General features: G+C 42.8%; 1 protein-coding gene across 1 annotated transcript; it reads left to right on the top strand.

Moving 5' to 3' along the window:
* The first annotated feature begins 9,744 nt into the window (after positions 1-9,744).
* On the top strand, positions 9,745-19,083 carry LOC117816191 (voltage-dependent calcium channel gamma-4 subunit-like). The gene is made up of 4 exons (XM_034688358.1): positions 9,745-10,250; positions 15,632-15,715; positions 17,094-17,234; positions 17,601-19,083. The coding sequence occupies exons 1-4, from the start codon at positions 10,028-10,030 to the stop codon at positions 18,140-18,142; spliced, it is 990 nt and encodes a 329-aa protein (XP_034544249.1). The 5' UTR covers positions 9,745-10,027; the 3' UTR covers positions 18,143-19,083.
* Positions 19,084-19,141: the final 58 nt, after the last annotated feature.

Raw genomic sequence — 19,141 nt, 5'->3', positions numbered from 1 at the left:
AAGGTGGGGTCAGACTGAGTCTTATCCTATCTTGGTGTTGGGTCTCTGTTCTGTTTGTAAAAGCGTCTTGAGATATTGCTTGTTGTGATTTGGTGCAATAAAAACAAAGATTGAACTTAAAAAGTGTTGATTTACAAAAATACGGAAAGGAACAACATAAAACATGCTTCTTTCAAAAACAATAACCACACACACACACACACACTGTCCAGACTCTCTCCTGCATTAATACTCCCTGCTGATGGTCAATCAGGTACAGGTTCGCCCAATCAGCTGCTTTGAGGCTGGGAGCAGCAGAGTAGACACCGCATTGGCTGCTGGGGCGCAACAAATACAGCTGCCCGGTCATCCTACCCATGATCCTACATGCAAACGTAAACTGAAGCAGCAGAGACTTCAAGATGCCAGAGCACTATGCGACAAAATACCTATCATACATCACATATATCACATATCAGAATATTCTATTACTATTAGGCCCACTATGAATATTAAAATATGCCTAACCATGTGTCCTGTATCATACCTTCATGTATGGCGTTTACAAAAAAACCTTGAAAATGAAAATCAGTTTAGTATTCAGCAAGTTATGAGGGATTAAATGTGCTGACACTTAATTGCGCCTGCCAAACAGATTACACTGAGTGGAGCGGGTGACCGGACCAAGATGGCGGTCACAGGGCTCATCAGCGCCAATAGGCAGTAGCGGTCGATGCAGCGTCTACTTTTTATATGTGTATGGGGAGCAGCACCTGTAGGACGCACAGAGGAAGGAGAGAGAGAGAGAGAACACACAACACAAACAAGTAACAGTATCTATTCATCCCTAAACGAGTCATTAGACGCACTGAGATCTGTTGAAGTTAAATGATCACTAAAATGAAATACCTTAATAAATTATGACTGCAATGCTTTCAGATGTTATACTGGTGTAGGGGTTGATCTCCTCTTTACAAGTATTTGAAAGTTACTCTCCACCTGCCAATGATCAAGTCTAGATGCTGGAATCTATCGTGGGTAAGAGAAAATAGTCTCTGAACATCTCTGGGTGAGTTTGAGTCTTCATGCAAACATGGGAAGATGTCAAATTAGAGAATATGCTGCGAGATGAATCTAAAATAGCATGCTGAAACAAAAACACAATTAAAGTCAATGTAGCACTCTTTGGGTTCAGACAGTTTCCTCCCACCCAGCATCCTTTAAATGTTTCTTACCGCTGCACTTCATTTACACCTCGTCTCATTAAAGGTCAGATCAAGAGGAGAGCTCATCTGAGCTTCTTCATCAGTACAAAGTTTCTTTTTAATCTTTAAAAGTCTGGGTGATACAAGTGAAATTAATTATTATAGCAGTTCCTTTAACTGAATCTAAAAACACCTTTTTGTGAATAGTTTAACTTTCTGTAATATCCAGAGAGTTCTCCCTGCTTTGACTCACTGACATTTTTCCACAGCCTGATCGGGCTCAGGAGACATGAAAATGAAACTTTGAAGATCATCCTTTCACTACACTACCTTTTTAAAAACGTCCAAACCCACCCACTGCAGGGACCGCTCTCTGCCGCTGACCTGAGCACGCCAGCTTTAGAAAAGTCAGCGGGCACGGGGGACAGATGGTCCTCACTGAGGGCTGTGAACGCACCGCGGGGATGATACCACTCTGTGCTAAACGGGAAGGAAAATGAGAAAAGTGGAGAGTCTGTTTTCTCTCTCTGACATCTTCTGTTTACCAGCTGGTGTTGTTGTGTCACAGGAGAGCTCACATGCATCTTAAAGGCACTTTGAAAGCATGTAAGCCCTGTAACATGATCTTATTCTTCATTCTATTTTTGTTTTGTTTTATTAATTATTTTATGATCTATCCATGTATTAATTGATTAACTACATTTATTTTATTTTATCTTATTTTTTTATCTCGTATTTCATTTATTTCACATTTGTATTATTTCATTTTTATTTTATTATCTATCAATTATTAATTAACAACTTAATATTATTTGTATTATTTACATTTTTATTTTATCTTGTTTCTTTATCTTGTATTATATTTTTTGTCTATCATTTTAATATGTATCAAATATTATGAATTCATTAATATTGCTTGTATTATTTATAATTTATTTTATCTTAATTTTTTTATCTTTATTTATTTTATGTTTCTTTTATTTTCTTATTTGTATGTAATATTTATCATCTATCTATTATTGATTAATTAATAATTTAATTCATATTTTATATTTTACTTTTTATCTTATTGTATTTTTTTTTATGTATTCATTTCTTTATTTTTTCACATCATGTAAAGCATCTTTGAGAACCTAGAAAAATGTGATATAATACTTATTAAATATGAATATTATTATTATTGTTTTTCCAGGTATAATGCAACCTAATATCACAGTTTGCTGATTAATCATATTAATCAGGCCTATATATGTGGTCATAAGTTAAAGAAATAACCATGAGACTAACAGAAGTCACAGGTTTCCTTCATGATAATCCTTCATATGACTGAGAGAAAAAGACGGGAGCTGAGACTTTGCTGGTTATGAGCTTGTAGTAGCAGAGCGAGCCCCAGGTGGCCTGAGGGCTGAGTCTGTGTTTGTTTTCTTTTGGCCCAATCTCATATGCTCTTTAACGCTCTGTTCTGCTCTGGGCGGCGTCTGCACGCACATCTCACTGCTGATGGCAGCAACCCTGAGTCTCTGTTCCTCATGAACACTAAAGCACGAGAGAGCAGACATGATACAGATCCCTGTCTTTGCATTCAGACCTCACTCGTGACAAAGAGGGATAATGAGCAGGACTTTCTGTCTCCTGAGCTGCACAGCACGACCGTAGTCCTTTATTAATAATTACTAAGATCCTCGTGAAGTACGAAGTGATCAATTCGTGAGGCGCACGTTTTAAAATTCTCTCAAATCACGCTCATATTTCAGGAAAGGGACGTTTCTGAGATCTTTTTTGTGCTGTAATGAGCAGCAAGCAGTCACATCAGTGAAAGAGAAAGAGTCCCATTATCTGTCTCTCCTTTCTTCTCTCTCGACCACAGAAACATTTACAACACTCTCATCATGCTGCCCTTTAATAATCCCCTTTAACAATTATGTGACGCTTATTTACTCATTGTCAAACTCTCGTTAATTAACCTTTGTGAGGATTAATTATGTCTTACAGTAGTAATCACACATTAGTTATCACGATCTTCTGAATGAGCACTGGGGAGCTTTGATAAATGGACACTTTGATGATAAAGAAATGGTGATAAAGAAGAACATTAAATCCATGTCTGCTGCCACATCTCAGCTGGCTTTTCTGCATCTCTTTGCATATCTGAGTTTGAACATTCCCCTCTCTCCCTGCCTCTGTTGATATCAGTCTGACTCTCCTTCTTTCTACCATCCATTTTTTAAAAGAAAGAAACTCCAAAGGCATTCTCCTTTGTCTGAAATCAGCCTGAGTTTGATGAAATCATCTCAAAGAGTGACCCTCCTCCTTGATACAGCCTCCACTTTCCTACCTAAACAGCTCTGGCACACTAACACGCTCACTAATGCTGCAACACCAGGAAGCCGTGCAGTTTTAATCCCTTTCCCTGCAAAGGCCAGACTGTTGCAGCCGCTCAAACTGGGAAGAGAAAGTTAAAAAAAACAGCAGCTCAGAAACTCTGTAAACATTTCTGCTGCTGTACGAGTGAGGAAGGTTCAGAGGGGTCACAGAGGACGATGCTTTGGCTCTGGCTGAGTTTGAGCTGAAGAGTAAAATGCCTCGAGAAGAGAGGAAGCTGGCAGAGGAGACTGCCAGCGTTAGGGACAAAGGAGAGTCTGGAGGGAGCAGAGAGGAGGGAGAGGGGTTGAAAAGATCTTTTGGACATGGCGATGATGAGATTCGTTCTCATTGTCAGTCTTGCTTCTGTACAGGCGAGCTGAAAAGGCAACACAAGGGCGGGTTTAATAAATGTTAGTTTGACATTTACAGAGTTATTCAACTAATAAAACCTCTGAGTACTCACTACAAATCTGTTTATATGAGGTAAAGCTGCAGACATGACGGAGGGGGTCTGCTTTTTTCATAACGTCTTCCTCAGCTTCATGTTACACCTGGAAATAAGAATGATTTGTACCTGCTTCAGTCCTCCAGAGATACATCTAAACATCCATTCATGGGACTCAGAGAGCCATGACCGAGCAGCAAAAGAAGGTCAGGGGATGAAGATTTTCATGGGAGAAATATCTTTCTTTCTGTCTCACCTTTAAAAACAAGAGCTTAGGAAGGACTTCATGACATAAAGGGCACACCCTTTTTTAAATAAGGCAACACAGCAACATAAAGGCTGTTTCCGAAACTGCCTACTATACTAGTAGTACGTACTGATTTGGCCAAAATTCAGTATGAAGTATGTAGTATGTGAACAAGAGCAAAATCTGCAGTATGCCGAAACTCCCTGGATGTCTACTGATTAAGGGAAATTTCACAGTATGCATCGGACCAGTCTGCCTGCGTACTGCACAGCCCTCGTTCTGCTTTTTCTTTTTCCTTCTTTTTTGAGGGGAGGAAATCTGTTTTTAGGTGCTGTGAAAGTTATTGAATTACATATAAACCACTTCCTATCTTTTTAAATCATAAGTGATGCTAAAGAAGCAGTTTCTCTATCGACTTTGCTGTTGTTTACTTCCGCTTTCTAAAACCGGTATCCAGTGGCGTCTGGTCCAGCGTACTGCAACACAGATCGAACAGAACAGTCATAGGGGAGAACGAGGTTGGTTGTCACACTTTTCACTGTTTTGATGATTGCTCATCATCAAAACATCTTTCAATAGTCATTCCTACATTAAATTGAAGCTTAAGGTGTTGGCTTGAAATGTGTATCCTTCTCATTTTCCAACTCATTGTAACAAAGAGGCAATTAACTATCAAAGACACTCTGACACATTGGCACAACCAACCCCATCACAGGGTTGGTTGTCACACACTATGGGGTTGGTTGTCACACACTATGGGGATGGTTGTCACACACTATGGGGTTGGTTGTCACACACTATGGGGTTGGTTGTCACACACTATGGGGATGGTTGTCACACACTATGGGGTTGGTTGTCACACACTATGGGGTTGGTTGTCACACACTATGGGGATGGTTGTCACACACTATGGGTATTGGGTTGGTTGTCACACTATGGGGTTGGTTGTCACACACTATGGGGTTGGTTGTCACACACTATGGGGTTGGTTGTCACACACTATGGGGATGGTTGTCACACACTATGGGGTTGGTTGTCACACACTGTGGGTATTGGGTTGGTTGTCACACACTATGGGGTTGGTTGTCACACACTATGGGGTTGGTTGTCACACACTATGGGGTTGGTTGTCACACACTATGGGGTTGGTTGTCACACACTATGGGGATGGTTGTCACACACTATGGGGTTGGTTGTCACACACTGTGGGGTTGGTTGTCACACACTATGGGTATTGGGTTGGTTGTCACACACTATGGGTATTGGGTTGGTTGTCACACACTATGGGTATTGGGTTGGTTGTCACACACTATGGGGTTGGTTGTCACACACTATGGGGTTGGTTGTCACACACTATGGGGATGGTTGTCACACACTATGGGGTTGGTTGTCACACACTGTGGGGTTGGTTGTCACACACTATGGGTATTGGGTTGGCTGTCACACACTATGGGTATTGGGTTGGTTGTCACACACTATGGGTATTGGGTTGGTTGTCACACACTATGGGTATTGGGTTGGTTGTCACACACTATGGGTATTGGGTTGGTTGTCACACACTATGGGGTTGGTTGTCACACACTATGGGGTTGGTTGTCACACACTATGGGGATGGTTGTCACACACTATGGGGTTGGTTGTCACACACTGTGGGGTTGGTTGTCACACACTATGGGTATTGGGTTGGCTGTCACACACTATGGGTATTGGGTTGGTTGTCACACACTGTGGGTATTGGGTTGGTTGTCACACACTATGGGTATTGGGTTGGTTGTCACACACTATGGGTATTGGGTTGGTTGTCACATACTATGGGGTTGGTTGTCACACACTATGGGGTTGGTTGTCACACACTATGGGGTTGGTTGTCACACACTATGGAGTTGGTTGTCACACACTATGGGGTTGGTTGTCTCAATGGTATTTTAATGGGAAAAGTCTTTTAAAAAAGGCAAGAAGGCAGAACTAAATTTGAAAGTTTAATTGCACTGACAAGTGATAGGCCTACATAACTTAATGCATTTTAACATAAAATGAGCAAGGAACATGAACAGGAAACACATCTTTAGACCAGCCGATATAACAACATAAAGAACAAAACAAATAGGCCCAACAATAATGGCCGACTCAACTAGGCGTTACATGTGACAACCAACCCCAAAGAGAATGTGACGACCAACCCCAACTGGAATTTTTTGCTAGCATCAAGGCTAACAACCATCTAACAACTACTTAGCTAGCTAATAAAAATTTTAACTATAGCTTTCCCCTCACACTTTGTAAGGGTAACACTTGTTTTGTTATAAACCCATCGTTTAAAAGCCTAGAAGAAAAATACTGAGGAGCTGAATATTTATAATTTGACATGAAAAACACAAAAAGTCCTCTCACCTCAAGTTCAGCTGTCTTACTCCAGAGAAGACTATGTAGGTGAGCTCTGATCCTAATTCTGGAAATGTCCATACCCCAATTTGAGACACAGTGCCCTCTGGTGGCGAGATATAACGAGTGTGCCAACCAACCCATGTGACAACCAACCCTGTTCTCCCCTACTACACACTAAATTCAACGCAGTATGTACTAGGCAATACCTACTGCCTACTACATTAGTAAGTAGTATGTACAGGCCCTTTCTTAAACAGCCAAAGTTTCCCCTGTGTTGCTGTCCTTTCTCCTCTGTGTCCAGGTGAAGCCACTGATTGATCATTTGGAACACCTGGTCCTGCTGGGTGTTTGGAAGCTGCCTGCAGTAGAGGAGAGGATTTTGAGATTGTGGACAGCTGCCCTGCTGCCTCTCTGTCAGGGGATTCTTGTGCTCTGGTTGTGTTTTGTTACTCTAGTCTTTAGTTGATATTTATTTAATGTTTAGGTCATTTGTTTATCTCCATTAATCCCACAGTTTAGGTTGTAGTAGTTGTTTTTGTGACACCTTAGAATTGATTAATACTCCTGCTTGATTCGCATCGCTCTGCAATACTCTGCCTAAACACTTGATGTCAGTGTGATTTCCAGGGAAAGTTTTATGTTAAACTGGAGCTGATGAATCATTACAAAGAAGTATAAAGAGGAGATGTCAGAGGAGACTTATTTATGTATGTATTTATTTAAAGGGACAGTGCATATCAATGAACATTTCAGCGTTGCATCAATGTAAATATGCCAAAGTTTGCCATAAGGCTAATTTTCATCCGTATTCCCCGGCAGGTCAAGACAGAGTTGATAAAAAACGATCAAGATAAATAACAGGTGGAAACAACACATCATGATAGCATGACAATGAAAACAACAATATATCACAAGAGCATATAAGAGTTCTACAAAAGTGCAAGTAAGCGCATTACTACGAGGTGGAAAGTACGGTCGATGTACGGTGATTCTGAAAATGTTGTAAATGCAATATGATGCTGCCCCGCAGACCAATCACAGGGCTTGCAGTCCGCGTCATTTCAGTTCGTTCTCACATTTTAGAGGAGGTGCACGTCAGGCTAGATCCGTAGGTTTCTGAGTTGGAACAGGGCTACGTAGACCCACGGGGTAGGCTACGGCATTGATTCTACGCAGATGTATAAACCAGACTTTAGTGTGGGGCTTCATAGGTTGCAGGATGTTCCCATCAATCACTAAATGCAATTATCTATCTACTTTTTTAAAATTCATTCTGATAGGCATTGCTATTTGTAAGATAAGTGCCCTCTGTAGGATAGATTGAGAGGTGCACCTCGTGTTGGGTTGATTTGTCCTAAGCTGTTTAAGAGAACCTCTTACGTTAATACGGATCATAAATTAATTTCTGCTCACCTTGTTATGCTTGGCTTGAATTATTTCCTTCTGTGTTGAAGCTTCGTTTACTTTACTAACACATCTAAGGTGTCTGCAGAGACACAGAGTGCTTCTGTGGTTATTAGAACAGACTGTGTGTTTATGCCTGGTTGATTAAACAAAGCTTAGAGCGTACGGGACTAATTCACAATGATTTATTAACTTGTGTGCACAAGTTAATAACTTATGCAAACAAGATTATAAGAAGTGTGCACAAGATATGAAAATGAACTCTTTTGTGGGACTTCTGGGGCTCTGTTAAAAGTGAATAATAGAAAATGAAGCGTAGTTGTGCTTGTCATTCAGAGTAAAAAGCCAACCCGGTGTTAGTCAGGTCCCAAGTTTTGATGTTATGTTGTCCAAAGAGCGATCGCCATTCTCCACAACAAAAAATACTGCTGTATGCATGACTTTAGAATTTAAGGGACTAAAAATAGAGTTCTGAATAAAAAAAAGGTTTTACAGTATCGTACGGCTGTTTTAACTCTGTTTAGAATTCTGCACCGAGCTGTGGATGTGAGGAAGTGAAAACTTGGTTTTGGTTTTGGATGACAAACATGATGATTGCATTAAAGGAAATCAACACAGTTATGTAAAAGTTTTATAAAATAGTATTTCCTGTTTGCTAATGTAATCTTAAACACAACATTAAGTTCACTCTGCAGCAGCTCAAAGTGTAGAGACACACTTCTGCAACTTTCAGACTCTCCTTGCGAGAATGTGAGCTTCACCCACACCTCCTCACCTTTTCACTCTTCCATATCCTCATTTTGCTGTCCCCCCTTCCCTCCCTCCACCTTTCTTTCCCACTACATCTCTTAATCTTCACCATCCTGTGCCACTTTCAGCCCTTCCCTCTCTTTATGCATGGACCCTCTACTCTCTGTCTCTCTCTCTCTGCCCTCATGTGGGGAACAGGAAGTGACTCAGACCCCGGGGTCTAAGGATGAGGCCAGTCCAAAGAGATGGAGCAGAACAAACAACAGAAGCTGTCCCCTCCTCCTCCTCCTACTCCTCCCTCCATGTGAGTGTGAGACACAGAATCATCCCTCCTGTAGAGCTCACAGCTCAGAGCTTAAAGTGACAGGCCTCGCCCTGATGTAGACAGTATTCAACATGAAATCTGACTGCAGTGAACTTTAGTGTCTCCCTGTTTAAGTTTTAAGAGCGGGCTGATCCAGCAGACTGCTGACTTCAAAGTCTCGTCTCTTGATGTGTAAAGAAATATTTCATAGCTCTCAACGTCTTTAAAGTTTCTGCAGCACGGTTCAGATCTGTTTAATCTCTGCAGAGCTGTCAGCTTCAGTGTTTTCATCCTCTGCTTGATTGCTGGATGATTTGGGAAAACATTTTCTCCACTGTGAGCAAGTCTGCATGAGGATTGCGTCTCTGTGCATGCTGTGGTTTGGTTTTCAGACCTGCTGGATTACTCTCCTCCCTCTCCTGTTATCCATCATCACTCTGGGGTTTATGTTAGTGTAGGTCTGATGTTGTCTTCCTCCAGCAGCTGGTCACAGCGCCGCTTCTCATTGGCTTGTCTCCAGCTGTGGAAGGTGTGGTCTGGATGATCGATAGAGCCTCCTTTGTTTAAGCCTTACAGTTTAATATCCCATAGCTCACAGTAAGGAAGGTGTAACTGTGTGTTTGTGTCTTTTAATTTAATCTCACCTTGTAAAGAGTGATGGAGTACTCTAACACGTCTCCCACCTGTAGCGCACTGGAAGAAATGTCAGCTCAACTCGAGGAAACTAAAGAAAAGCCGGGGTTTTGTTAATAATTGGAACTTGTGCAGAGCCCGGACTGCTGCTGGGGAAGCAGAGGAGCACTAAAGGACTCTTAAGGATCGAGACTTGGTTTGGAGACACGGAAAACCCGCGAGCTCTTCCTCAGAGCGCGGTGATCCCGGGCACCATGCGCTCCCCGCCGCGCGCCCAAGCTGCTGTGGAGGATTACACATTATGAGCCGCCATGGCATGGTGTGACCGAGGGGTTCAGATCCTGCTGGCCGTCGTGGGGGCCTTCACCGCCTTCAGTCTCATGACCATCGCCATCGGCACCGACTACTGGCTTTACTCTCGCGCGTACATCTGCAACACCACGAATGTCAGCTCGGATGATTCCCAGATGCAACCCAAGAAAGTCCGAGGCGACCTGACGCACTCCGGGCTCTGGAGGATCTGCTGCATCGAAGGTAAAACTCAGTCTGTTGAGTTAGTGAGAGAAAATCTGCAAACTTTAACTTTTAATGGAACAGCTGAGCATGCACAGTGGCAGGTCTCATTTGGAGGTTTTTCATTATGGTTAGAATCATTGAAGGAGTAGTTCAAATGATGAAAATGACATTGCATATCCTGTCAGAGAAATGAGACTGCTCTTTTTAACGGGTGCACCTGTTGGGAACTCGACGCAAACCGTGCAAAGACTCCAGTATGTTTGTTTTCTGTGACGATGCACTAAATCGCACGGAGGGTTTGATGTGGTTTATTTTCATTTCCCTGGGTAGAAGCCTCGGATAGCTTCTAAAAAGTTACACAGCCTGATACAGTGTGAGAAAACTGGAGGGAAGCTGCTTCGTGTTGCGCGCAAAGGCGGTGCTGAACGTGCGTAATGTCTCCAATCTTTCATTCCCCCTCTCCCTAAATTATTCAGTGGCTTATAAAGAAGACTCAATGGACTGATCAGGAAATAAAGCTTTAAGAAATTGGTTTTACATTCTGTCACAAAGAAAGCACGAGGCTTCACCAGCTGTTTGTTAATGTCCTCATTTTAAAATCGATTCAGTCTGCGTTCTTGGTAATAAAAGAGCTCAGGCTGATTGAGGCATAAAGCAACATTCAGCCAAGAGGAACGACTTGCTTCAGGTGATAATTTGAACATTTCCTCAGCTGCTGTTTCTACTGCGTCTCCCTGAACCCCATCAGACACGCCTGAGGAGTTTGGGGCTGGGTGTCTTCAGCTTCTTGTTGTTTGGACACGTTTGCGTAAAATTACGCGCGACCACTCGACTGGAATGAAACAAAATAAAATAAAGTGCGATGAGTGTTTATCATCATCATCTGCTGTAATTATTAAGACACACAAACAGCGCGTGAAAGTGATCATGAGTGACGTCTTCCATCAGCACCACCTAGGGTGGCGCTGTCCGCTGCTGCTGGTGCTGAAACCTCCACTGACAGCCTCTGCTCCTAAACTATACTCCAACTATACAGTCTTCTGTTGTGTATTTTAGCACTTCAAACAGAAGGCTGGATAAAGAGTTAAGCTGACTTAAAGCTCCTGTAAGGAGTTTTGAAATAGACCTAAATCAACATTGAAGCCTTTTATGATCTAAAAAGGAAATCAAGAACATCAATGCCTGTAATCGCTGTGAGAGGGTAGGTGTCAGGCCTTTTTTGTTCTTTTACAACAGCAAATATTTTCAGTGAGTGATGCATTTATCCATTAAAAGAAAGAAGTCCGAGATTGTGTAAGAAAACACAACTTTCATATGTCCAGGACAAAATCAGCAAAGATGTAAGAAGCATCACAACTTGAAAGTTCCTCACAGGAGCTTTAAGTAGAACATCAGACCTCAGACTGTGATTAATCAGGACTCACTGTCACTGATTATTGCGCTGCTAACATGTTAAGTAAACACAGCCATTTAAGCAGAATCAAGCTGATCAGTTTATCCACTTGTGGCTACAGGTGCTGCTTTGGTGTGAGGGCGAAGTCTGTGAAATAATACTGCTATGATGTGCAAAAATCTAATTTGCAAAGTCTTTTAATTTCAGTGTCAGCAAGGGACTTTTGCAAGACCATGTTTATATTTTTCAACTTGTGTTCGTCACATGTTTGTGTATTTTTTCTTTTCTTGTGCAAACTAAAGAAATACTTCACACATCCAGAACAGCTGCAGGACATGTAAAAGCTTTCCTTTCTTTTTTGGAAGATCTAACATGTTCCTCTTTGAACACAGGATTCTTGCATGAGTGTCTGAAGTTTGTAAATCAAAAGAACATTGTTTGAAACTGTTGTAGCTTGAAGCTGCATTTGAAACTTGAAGGCTTTTGGTTGAAGGAAGTTTAAAAATTCCACGCATCTTGAAAGCAGCATGTCTAAAACCTGTTCGGAGGCTTGACTCCGTCGTGGGTGGAGGGGCCGAGTGAGGAGGCAGAGGTTTGTCTCAGATGGAGCAACACTGGAGTCACACTCTTGCTTAAATTTAACATTTTAAAAGTTGCATGGCAATTTATGACTTTGCTGTTAAGTTAATCAAACAACGTGTTCGCTCGCTCTCGCTTAATACTCTTGAGAGGTTCGCTGTTCTTAAACATCTGATGTCTGTTCTCCTCATCCTCTCTTCCTCCTCACTCACATTGTTGGGAGCGTTAGAGCTGAACGCATTATCCTGCTCTTTCACACACACACACAGACACACACACACACACACACACACACACACACACACACACACACACACACACACACACACACACACACACACACACAAACACACACAGCAGCACCTTCTCGCTCTGTTGTGGTGGCAGACTTGTGTAAGTGCTGCAGCTTCAATTGCCCATCCATTTCACTTTCCAGAGAAGAGGTAATCACTTCCAGGAAAAACAGAGAAACATGGAGTCCCACCTGTTCTATTAAAGTCCAATTAGTGACAAAAACACTTTGGCTGACCTCGCAGAGACATTAAGCTCATCTCTGTGTGCCAAACAGACGTCTGTGTGAGCGTTGTGTCTTTAAAACATGAGAGAGGTGAGCAGCGATGGAAAATGAGCTTTTAGTGGAAACAGTTTGGACTTGTTGAGCAGCCAGTCATGCTTAAATACAAAAAGAACTATCACTTAAGAGAGTCATTCCTCATATCTGAACCAGCTGCAGAGGTACTGAAGACATGATGTGCCTCCTGCAGACACATGGTCTCACATTTAAAGGACGAACCCTGATCTGATTTGAGCGAGCCCTCCATGTTTCCTCTGATTGTTTGAGCTCCTCTGTGTCCTCAAGCTTGCTTTATTAGTGTGTTGCATGTGTGTGTGTGTGTGTTAGCCTGGTGAATGCATTAGTAAGATGTCAAAGGCGTCCTCTGAGAAGCAGAGCGAGGAATGTGATTCTGGGTTGCCGGGGAGGAGGTTGCCATGGTGAAGCTATGCTGAGTAATAAAAGATGGGCTCTGCTCTCAGAGACAGACGGGCTCTGGGGAGATTCCTCCCCTTCTGAGCTCCCTCACTGTCTCTCTCCTCTCTCTGTCGTCCTCGTCTGTCATCCCTCTCATCAGTAACTCCCCGGCCTTCTGAGTGTTAATCAAATATTTTATTTATTCTTACAAAATATTCTTTTTATACCTTCTTATATCTTTTGCATGTCACAACCGGGAACACAGAATCATCCGATTACACCCAAACACTGATCTGATAACATACCAGATCTCCACACACACACACACACACACACACACACACACACACACACACACACACACACACACACACACACACACCCTGTATGGATATATTACTCGGTAACTGTGCCCCTGCATTGATCGAGCGTGTTTGTAACATAAAAAATGCAACAGAATCTGAGAGTGGAAAAACACTCACACTGTGTAATAGAGACATGAGAGAGGAGAGAAATGTAAATACAGAAGAGTTAAAAGAGACTGACAGAGCGAGGGCTGACTGGTACACACACACACACACACACACACACACACACACACACACACACACACACACACACACACACACACACACACAGGTTTATTGTTCGAGATGTTTCATCACTTCATCTCTGCTTTCATTTCACTCTCGTCTTCAGCCGTCTCATATCTTAATCCACAAACAAACAGACTGAACATGACACTGAAGCTGAGCTGAAGCTGTGTAAACAAGCGTTTGTTAACATCCAGTGTTTTAGTCCTTAAAGAGCTAACAGCTCTGTTTCACAACCGGCTAAAAATGACACATGGGAGCTTTAACTGAAGTTAGCGATGGGGGATTTAAATAAACAAACTGCAGTGTGTGTGTGTGAAAAGTTTAAATGCAGGATGCAACTTTTTCCTATTTACCAAAAAATTCAAGTCTCTGTCAGATATGACGTCTGGAAGAACTTGTACTTTTGCTTTTGTGGAAGAATGAATTGTTACTTTTCAAACAGCAGTACCAGGAACTTTTCCTTCCAGGAACTTCTTGTCAAGGAAGTAAATGGTTCCTGTTGCCCCAATCAGGCCAGTGACATATGGAGAAGCAATAAAAGTAACTTCACTACAGCTCGAGACCAGTAGAGGGCAGAGTGACACCTCAGTTAGCCTGTTAGCATGAAGGAGATTCCTCTTGTACAGTTTTTGATCGTGCTTTATTACAGATGGATTCACTGAATCAACACGTTGAAGGAGACGAGCTCTCGAGACAAAGAGGATTCAAAGTGTCTGAAACGCTCAACTTAAAGCAAGGAGACAGATTTTAAAGCCATGTAAGAGATGGACCAGTGTTCCAGGTTAAAGTGCGACCCTGTTAACTGGAGACTCTCAGTCGGATGCATCCCTCACAAACATCTTTAGACGATCATTAAATATCTGATGAGGATATTTGGACATTTGAATAAAAACTAAACTAGTTTGCATTCCCGAGGACTCCTTCTGTGTTTCAACAGCTGTTGTAAACTCCACAAACACTGACACGTTCAGCTGAAGGTCTCCAGTTTACAGGGTCACTCTTCAGACTGGAACACCGGGAGCTGACAGAGACGCATTCACACTATCAGGCTCAGAGAAGACCAATGTTCAGGAGGTATTAAGCCAAGTGGATCACAGGTGTGTGTGATGTTATGGTGGACGGAGGGGGAAATAAAAACACCAATCGGAAACGTTCAGCACTGCAGGCCCCGCCCCAAAGTGCCTGGATCTTTGGAAAGTAGTACTGCCCGAGGAACTAAATTTAGACCCTGGTTCCTGCTGTTGAAATGTGCAGAGCTTCCTTTACTAACATGGGCTTTATTTCTGTTACGTCACACTTCATTGCAATGCTCTATTTAAAGCTGAGTGTGTTTTTAAATCTATATTTTAAGTAGTACTTCTGCAGATATCTTACAGGTGCATTGCTCAGCTCCAGAGCTACAAACAAAGAAATCAGCCGTCTGACTTTTTAATTCAAAGTCTAACCTTTCAATATTCATAATGCCCAAATGTTTTATTCTCTTAAAAGTGGAGAGAAGATTTTCTCTGTGAAGAGACGAGACCGGGTCTCTGAATAGAAGGTGCCTGAGGGGTTCAGATCCACAGCAGCCTGTCCTCAAACACTTTCTGACATGGTTAGGGTGAAAAACAACACCCCTCAGCAGTGGTTGAGACAGCTTTTATCGAGAAGAGACTTAAATCCTGTCTCTTATCATTCAGGTTGCATATTGACTCAGACGGTCAACATGTTGCACCTTTTCATCCCTCTGTTGTGATTAAAGCTTGGAGACTCTGTGCTTATTATAAAAGACAAAGTATCTTCATTTTACGTCTGTCATTTGGTCTCTGCTCACGCTGTTTTCCCCTCCGTCACACCGCTCTGCTTTTTGGCTTCTCCACAGGTATCAACAAAGGAAGCTGTTTTCGAATCAATCACTTTCCAGAGGATAACGACTACGACACAGACAGCTCCGAATACATCTTACGTAAGTCATTGCAACCTCACACTCAATCCTTTCTCTCTTTCAATCCTAAAGTGGTGATGGAGTTATCACCCTTCTACTAAATGTGTCATGACATCTCCATCCCTCCACATGAAAGCCCAGTGTCATGGCAGTAATTGGAGCTGCAGAGATGATAAAGGGACGCCATGTGCTGATGAGTAACTGGGCTTGTTGTGAACCTGACGTTAGCCACCTTAAGAGCACATTTTCACGATCGACCTCCGAAATCTGATAAAGACATTCAGTCTGAGTCCTTAAATAATCAAGTTATTACAGTCACATCGTCACTTCAGCTCTCCTCATATCACATTCTGTCTGCAGCCTGATGTCCTGTGGCCCAAAGCATCTCTTCCCATCTTATTGTCTGTATTGATCAGTTTCATACACTCATGGAAATTAAATCTCTCTGTGTGTCACTGGGAGGCAGGAGTGTCTCCTAATCAGGAGTGAGTATCTGTGGAAGCTTTCATCTGTGAAACCTCGGGCACTTTCTGCTCACTCCTTTTTTCCCACATTCACAGCAGAGTTTCCTCGTGTGTCAGCAGGCGAGGAATATTCTTCTGTACGGAGGGAAGCTTGAGACACTGTGACATGCTACAGAAATCACCACTGTCTGTTTAGTGAGTTTAAAACTAAGGCCAGGAATGTTTATTGTACCAAGCGTGACTGCACAGGTTGAAGGAGAGACACATTTTAAATCATAACCTTTAGTAATGTACAAATGTAAAATGTAAAATACACTACCTGCCTGATACCCTACCTGCCAGACACACTACAAGACTAATACCCTACCTGCTAGGTGCCCTACCGGCCTGACTAATACACTACCTGCCTGATACCCTACCTGCCTGACACACTACAAGACTAATACCCTACCTGCTAGGTGCCCTACTGGCCTGACTAATACACTACCTGCCTGATACCCTACCTGCCTGACACACTACAAGACTAATACCCTACCTGCTAGGTGCCCTACCGGCCTGACTAATACCCTACCTGCCTGATGCCCTACAAGACTAATACCCTACCTGCCTGACTGATACACTACCTGACTGATACACTACCTGCCTGACTGAGACCCTACCTGCCTGACCGATACACAGCCTGACTGAAACCCTACAGGTCTGACTGATGCACTCCCTGCCTGATAAACTACCTGATTGATACCTAGCCTGACTGATACCCTACCTGCCTGACTAATATTCTACAAGACTGATACCCTACCTGCCTGACTGATACTCTACCTGCCTGACTGATATCCATTCTGTTACTGTAGCCCTGATGTATTATTATCGTTGACTTTGTTCTATCTAACCCTCACAGTGTGTTATTGTTCACCATCCTTCTCTCTACCTAACAGGTGTAGTTCGTGCATCAAGCCTCTTCCCCATCCTCAGCACCGTCCTGCTGATGCTGGGCGGACTGTGTGTTGGAGTCGGACGCATCTACAGCGGCAGAAATAACATCCTGCTCAGCGCTGGCATCCTGTTTGTGTTTGCAGGTAGGCTGAGAGTGACGGTCTCAAACAGAGACACACAGAAACTCTGCATCCAGAGACGATGACAGAGAGAGTCTGTTTCCTGAAGTCACTCTTTTACAAAATTGTGTCTTTTGCCTGAGGCCTGGGGACGTCTCCTCTTCCTCATTTCTGCCTCTTATTAACAGTGACTTTTACTTTGTTATGCATATGCAAAGAAGAATGTCAGAAGGTGCGTTTTATGACTTCATTCTTAGAGGTGGTGAAATAAATGGTGATGAAGAAGTTGGAGGAGGATGCATCTTGAAGAACAAAAAGTTGATGTCTTAACTTTAACATCCATGTTTTTATTTTCATTTCCTGCTAAATGATCTCTCACTCCTTTTTCAGGGTTAAGCAACATCATCGGCATCATCGTCTACATCTCGAGCAACGCTGGAGATCCCAGCGACAAGAAGAGCGAGGACAAGAAGAACCAGTACAATTACGGCTGGTCCTTTTACTTCGGCGCCCTCTCCTTCATTGTGGCAGAGTCTGTCGGCGTTCTCGCCGTCAACATTTATATCGAGAAAAACAAAGAGAAGCGCTTCCGAACTCGACGCGACTTCATCAAAACCTCATCTTCTTCACCGTACTCTCGCATCCCCAGTTACCGCTACCGACGAAGGCGCTCACGCTCCAGCTCGACCGAGCCCTCCAGAGAGCCGTCTCCTGTCGGGTTAAAGATCGGCGGCAAAGGAGGAGGAGCGTTGGGGATGGGTTTGCCGATGGGGGATATATCGCTGTACGCCCTGAGTAGGGACCCTCTGAAGGGTGCGAGCGCTGCTGCAGGACCTTACAGTCCAGAGAGAGACTCTGGGTTTTTACAAGTCCACAACTGCTTCCAGAAAGATCTGAAGGACGGAGTGAACAGGAGGACCACGCCGGTATGAGGTCAGGGGTTTATTTCTGTGAGTAACAATCTGCCTGATGGAAAACATCACAGTGATTGTACAGCTAATGGAAAAGGACATTTCCTCCCCCGGGCAGCAGAGATGTTGAAAAGGTCAGAGCTCAAAATTGTTTTCCTCGCGTCCGTCTGCGACAGAACGCCGATTTAAGTTTTATTTGGAGGAAATGTGGAAACAACTTTTCTACGATCCTGCTTGGTATCTCGTTCAACGTGAACGCAGTCGTTTTGTAGCAATATTTAAATTTATTTGTCACTTTCTTTTACTGTCGGACTCTCTCTGGTTTTCTTTGAGGGAGATTTTCCTAACCAATAAAATAATCCAACGTAGAGACGATGAATACGATGAGAACCCTAAATATTAAACTTCAGGTATGTTTTTATTTTTACAGATGTTGTAAAGATTAGTTTGTTTCTTTCACTCTAAGACTTGAAGTGATTACGTGATTGTTTTGATTGTTTATTGTATTATTGTGTGTATTTGTTTATAACTCGACACAACTGGTGCTAATGAATCTGATGGTCTTAAACTGCCGTTCAAACACTGACTGTATCTGAGTACCGCCCCTTTGTTAGTGACTCCTGTGATAAACACAGTATGCTGCAGAGTGTGTCACTGCCACACCGTGACACACTCGTACTATGAAAGTGGATTTGTGTGGATACAAACAACAACAACAACAATGACGGCAGTATTGTCAGCATCCCGTGTGATTTAACGTGTTTGGTACAGCCCGTCCGCTTTGCTCTCCATCGGCTCAGGGATGATGTGTGGATGTACTTTCAGACGTGCAGAGCATGAGAGAGAGGGAGACGTTTTGATGTTGTGCTTTTCCTTACTAAGCTTGACAGACTGTTACTGTAGCTGTGTGTGTAAAAAATGAAGCTGAGATCACGTTGTATGCGCTGCTGTTAATCAACATGACATGCATTTACAACCTTGGTGTGGAGAGTTTTATTTTGTGCACAGTATTTGATCACA

This window comes from Notolabrus celidotus, chromosome 7, assembly GCF_009762535.1.
Source record: "Notolabrus celidotus isolate fNotCel1 chromosome 7, fNotCel1.pri, whole genome shotgun sequence".
Taxonomy (NCBI): Eukaryota; Metazoa; Chordata; class Actinopteri; order Labriformes; family Labridae; genus Notolabrus; species Notolabrus celidotus.
The sequence above is the reverse complement of the archived record's forward strand: the minus strand, read 5'-3'. Positions and strand labels throughout refer to the sequence as shown.